Source organism: Sinocyclocheilus anshuiensis, unplaced genomic scaffold, assembly GCF_001515605.1.
Source record: "Sinocyclocheilus anshuiensis isolate Anshui unplaced genomic scaffold, SAMN03320099.WGS_v1.1 scaffold306, whole genome shotgun sequence".
Lineage (NCBI taxonomy): Eukaryota > Metazoa > Chordata > Actinopteri > Cypriniformes > Cyprinidae > Sinocyclocheilus > Sinocyclocheilus anshuiensis.
Window position 1 is genome coordinate 2,252,079 of NW_015544175.1, and position 4,660 is coordinate 2,256,738.

The 4,660-nt window shown below is 35.8% G+C and overlaps 1 protein-coding gene across 1 annotated transcript in view; it reads left to right on the forward strand.

The window, feature by feature from the left end:
- The first annotated feature begins 1,886 nt into the window (after positions 1-1,886).
- Positions 1,887-4,660, forward strand: part of LOC107696156 (elongator complex protein 3) — a 24,343-nt gene continuing 21,569 nt past the window's right edge. The window contains exons 1-7 of the mRNA XM_016496361.1: positions 1,887-2,079; positions 2,581-2,680; positions 2,771-2,909; positions 3,016-3,086; positions 3,880-3,943; positions 4,056-4,124; positions 4,311-4,465. Coding sequence (XP_016351847.1) covers positions 2,058-2,079; positions 2,581-2,680; positions 2,771-2,909; positions 3,016-3,086; positions 3,880-3,943; positions 4,056-4,124; positions 4,311-4,465 — 620 coding nt within the window. The 5' untranslated portion in view covers positions 1,887-2,057. The remainder of the gene's footprint in view (positions 2,080-2,580; positions 2,681-2,770; positions 2,910-3,015; positions 3,087-3,879; positions 3,944-4,055; positions 4,125-4,310; positions 4,466-4,660) is intronic.

Genomic DNA, 4,660 nt, shown 5'->3' on the forward strand with positions numbered 1-4,660 from the left:
GCTCACTCAGTAACACTGCAATCTCATGTGGTAATAATTCACACATTATATGCATTTCATAGCCACATGGGACATTTTAAATCTATACATGAACAGATTTATAATATATTCAAAATCTGTAACGTTATAGATTTAAAATGTCCCACGTGGCTCATTACTTTGGCTCAAAGATGTATTTATCAGTGTTTGTAAGTAATTTTAACCATGTAAAGTGACTATAACAAGTTTGATCTGCCAAAGATAAACGACAGAGAAATAACGTTATAAATAAAATCGCAGCAGCATAACTTGATATCGGTTTGCATTCATTCCTCTCACAGATCAGACACATTCAGTAACAGCAACATTATCATCACTGCAAACATCGAGACAATCATTCACACGAACACACAAACACACGTTTTCCTCACATGTTTCTTTAAGTCAGCAAACACAGAAACAGTGCTGTGCACGATTAAAACAAGGCAGAAACGACCTCGTATATCATTGCATAATAAACATACCGTGTAAAGTGTATTTTACAGTTGTGTAAATATGTGAAATACTGTGATCTGTTTTTTATTATAGTAAATAAACAAATGTACATACAAAATAGGCATTGAACAAACAATATTAACAATTAACAATTCTCAAAGGCAGACATAGTTGCAATTACAATATGTAACAGTGAAGTTTTACATTAAATGTACAATCATGAAGGGCCGCTGCTTTTAAACTCACGTTGCAGTTCTTCTTCTTCTTCTTTTAGGATTTAATGGCGGTTGGCAAACCAACTTAAAAGGTGCATTCCCGCCACCTACTGGAAAGGAGTGTGAAGCGCACAATGAATAGGAACTTTAGAAACAAGAGCTACCTTATTAAAAAATAAAAATAAAATCAAAAATTATTAAATCAAAAATAAAAAAAACGGTATCCTAAATCCTATTAATCAATCCTGTTTCCTTTAAATAAATAACTAATTCGCGATATATTCCTGATTGCTTAGATCCATCGCCTAACAAAACCTGGAGTGACAGATCATTTATTTCCAGATACCTTAAAGCTTGACTTAGTTGGAAACGTTCTCTTTCATAAGCCTCACATTTTATAAGTACATGTTCTACAGTTTCTGTTAACCCACATTTGTCACAATTTCCATTTTCATGTTTTCCTATTCTATGTAAGCACTGATTTAATAAACCATGACCAATACGCATTCTTGCAATTATAACGTCCTCTTTCCTGTTTCCAAATCTTCTTCTCTCTGAACCAACTTTTTCTTGTATGCAGTGTAAATGTCTACCTTTTGTTCCTTCTTTCCATTCATTCTGCCATATTTCCTGTATTTCTTTCGCTATTATCGCTTTTATTTCTGTTTTACTTAATGCCACTTCAATGTTTATTTGTGAATGATTTAATGCCTGTTTAGCCAAATGATCAGCCTCCTCATTTCCTTTCACACCTATATGTGATGGTACCCACACGAAATTTACCAGAAGTCCATACTGTCTTATTCTAAAAAGACTCTGCATTACTTCATTTATCATGTCTTGTCTTGCTAATGATTTTCCACTTGACAAACTGTTTAGTGCTGAAAGAGAATCTGTGCATATCACTGCCTTTGTTGGTTGTATTTCTTCTATCCACTGAAGTGCTAGTAAGATTGCTATTAGTTCTGCAGTAAATACAGAAATATGATCTGAAGTTCTTTTTGACATTTTAATTTTAAATAGGGGAATATATACTGCTACAGCTGTTTTCCCAGAGTCTGGATCCTTTGAACCATCAGTGTATATTTGTACTACACTATAATATGTAAGATCTATATATTTCTGTACAGCTCTCTGAACACTAGAGGTCCTCCAGTGTGTACTTGAGAACTGCTGTTGCAAAGTGCGTTACAACTTTACGACAATCGTACTACATGTGTTGCTTTACGACACAGCAATCGCTTTACGGAAGAGTGCAGCATGTTCTCTGATGTTGACATTTTTATCCGTAGCTGCTTGACGATATAACTAACAAGTTTGAGTGTTTATCATATACGAGTTCTGGATTATTTGTAGCTTGTTTCCAAGATGGGAAAACCGAAAAAGAAGAGTAAGTATTTACTGTTAATTTTATACAGTACGTGTTCTGTTAGCTGCATGATGTAATGTCTAATCTACTAAGACTTGGGTATTGTATGTTTTAACATCATATGTAAGGGAATGTTATCTTTTATTTTTAACACAAGCAGTTTCGTAAATGTTCGTCACTGTTAAAATGACAATGTGACAAAAAGTTAACAAAGTCATGTGAATGAATACTTTTTTTGTTTGTTTTTTGGATATGTTTCGTTAAGGAAGCATTAATTTGGAAGGTAACTACTAATGTTTTCTTATTACTTCCAAACAAAAGTATCTGTCAGTATAAATGTTTGGAAACCATCTTGGGTTAGATGTAAGTTTATGATAAAAAGTTGGAACAATCAAAGCTGTCAGTGCATCCAGAGTAACTAGTTAACAGTAGGGACAGGTGTCTGAAACCTGATTTCTGCTGAGAAAGAGTACGCATAGAAGTTCGTTTTTCTCTTACATTATCTGTCTGTGTCCTCATCAGGTGACTTGAGCCGTGCAGAACTGATGATGATGACAATTGCAGATGTCATAAAGCAGTTGGTTGAGGCCCATGAACAGGGAAAAGATATTAACCTTAACAAGTCAGTGCATTTTTAAGTTTCAGAAACACAATTGGAACTGTTTTTTTCTCACTGGAAAATGGTAAACTAAGAGAGCTGGTGTTTTTATAGAGTCAAGACGAAGACATCAGCCAAATATGGTCTCTCTGCACAGCCACGGCTGGTGGACATCATTGCTGCAGTGCCGCCTCACTACCGAAGAGCCTTGGTGCCCAAACTTAAAGCCAAACCCATCCGTACTGCCAGTGGGGTAAGCATGGCTTGTTGGCCCTTTGCTATTTGTATTGGGGGTGGTGTAAAAATATAATGTAGAAATTAAACTGCTGCACAGACTTTGATTTTATATTTCTTTGTAGATTGCAGTTGTCGCTGTGATGTGCAAGCCTCATCGCTGCCCACACATCAGTTTCACAGGCAACATCTGTGTGTGAGTATGACTGAAATAATGTGTCCTTGTATTTCTGTTACATTACCGTTCAAAAGTTTTGGGTCGGTAAGATTTTTACAAAAATTTTTTTTTAAAGAAATTAATACTTTTATTGAGCAAGAATGCATTAAATGGATCAAAAGTGAGAGTAAGGCATATATAATGTTATAAAGTACTTTTATTTCAAATAAATGATGTGCTTTATAACTTATTGTTAACAAAAAAACAAAAACGTTTTTTTAATCAAAGTTTCTACAAACATTAATCAGCCCAACTGTTTTCACCACTTATAATATTAACAAAGGTTTCTTTAGCACCAAATCAGCATATTAGAATGATTTCTGAAAGATCATGTGACACTGAAAACTGGAGCTTTGCTATCATAAATAAATTACATTTGTATTGAAATAGAGAACATTTTAAATCGTAATAATATTTCCCGCTATTACTGTTTTACTGTATGTTTGATCAAAGAAAAGCTGTTCTTATTAACATAAGAGACTTCTTTCAAAGACATAAAAAATTATTGTCGACCCTAAACTTTTGAACAGTAGTGTACATTTATTCATTCAGCCCATGCTTTTAAATGAGAAATTCTACAACACAAGCGATTCATCCTATAGAACGGCATAAACCTTTTACAGTACATATTCCATGTGGACCTGCATCTGGTTCAAGCAGTTAGCATTGTGTTGTCAGCTGGTGGAAAAGCTTTTATGAGCAAAATATAATGATAAATCTGGTCTCAGTTTTGACGTAGATGTAGTGTATTTGTTTTCATTTGCTCAAACAGCTACTGCCCTGGGGGTCCGGACTCAGATTTTGAATATTCCACACAGTCTTACACTGGATATGAGGTAATTATCCTTCTGTGTCCCACTGCAATGCTATCATACATGTTTTTATGAGTTTTGCACTGATGTTGTGCCATACACTTCATTTTGATTGTCTGTTCACCCTCTTACCCAGCCTACGTCAATGAGAGCCATCCGTGCACGATACGATCCCTACCTCCAGACTAGGCACCGAGTAGAACAGGTGAGTCATCTTCACTGTTCATATTCATAAGCAGCACTTTTGGCATACAGTTAAAATCATAAGGGATCATAAGCTACTTAATGGTTTTGATTTTACAGTGTACATCTGCAACGTTGATGATCCTCTCATCTTTTCCACTCATTAGATGGTGTTAATGTCATTATGCTGCTGTGTTTGCACATCTAGCTTAAGCAGCTGGGTCACAGTGTGGATAAAGTGGAGTTCATTGTGATGGGAGGCACATTCATGGCTCTGCCGGAGGAGTACAGGGACTATTTCATCCGTAACCTCCACGACGCGCTCTCAGGACACACGTCCAACAATGTCACTGAAGCTGTCAGGTACCAGTGCCACATAATAAACTTGTCTATGACTGATAGAATCAGGCCACCCTTAATTATGAATTTCGTGGCACAAATTTCTTAGTGCCAGGAGAGGGCAAGGAACAGTCCATCACCAGTCGGTGACAACATTCTCTATGGCATAATGTGGTTGTCTTTGTAAGAATTAGTTAGTATATGTATCATCAAATTAAG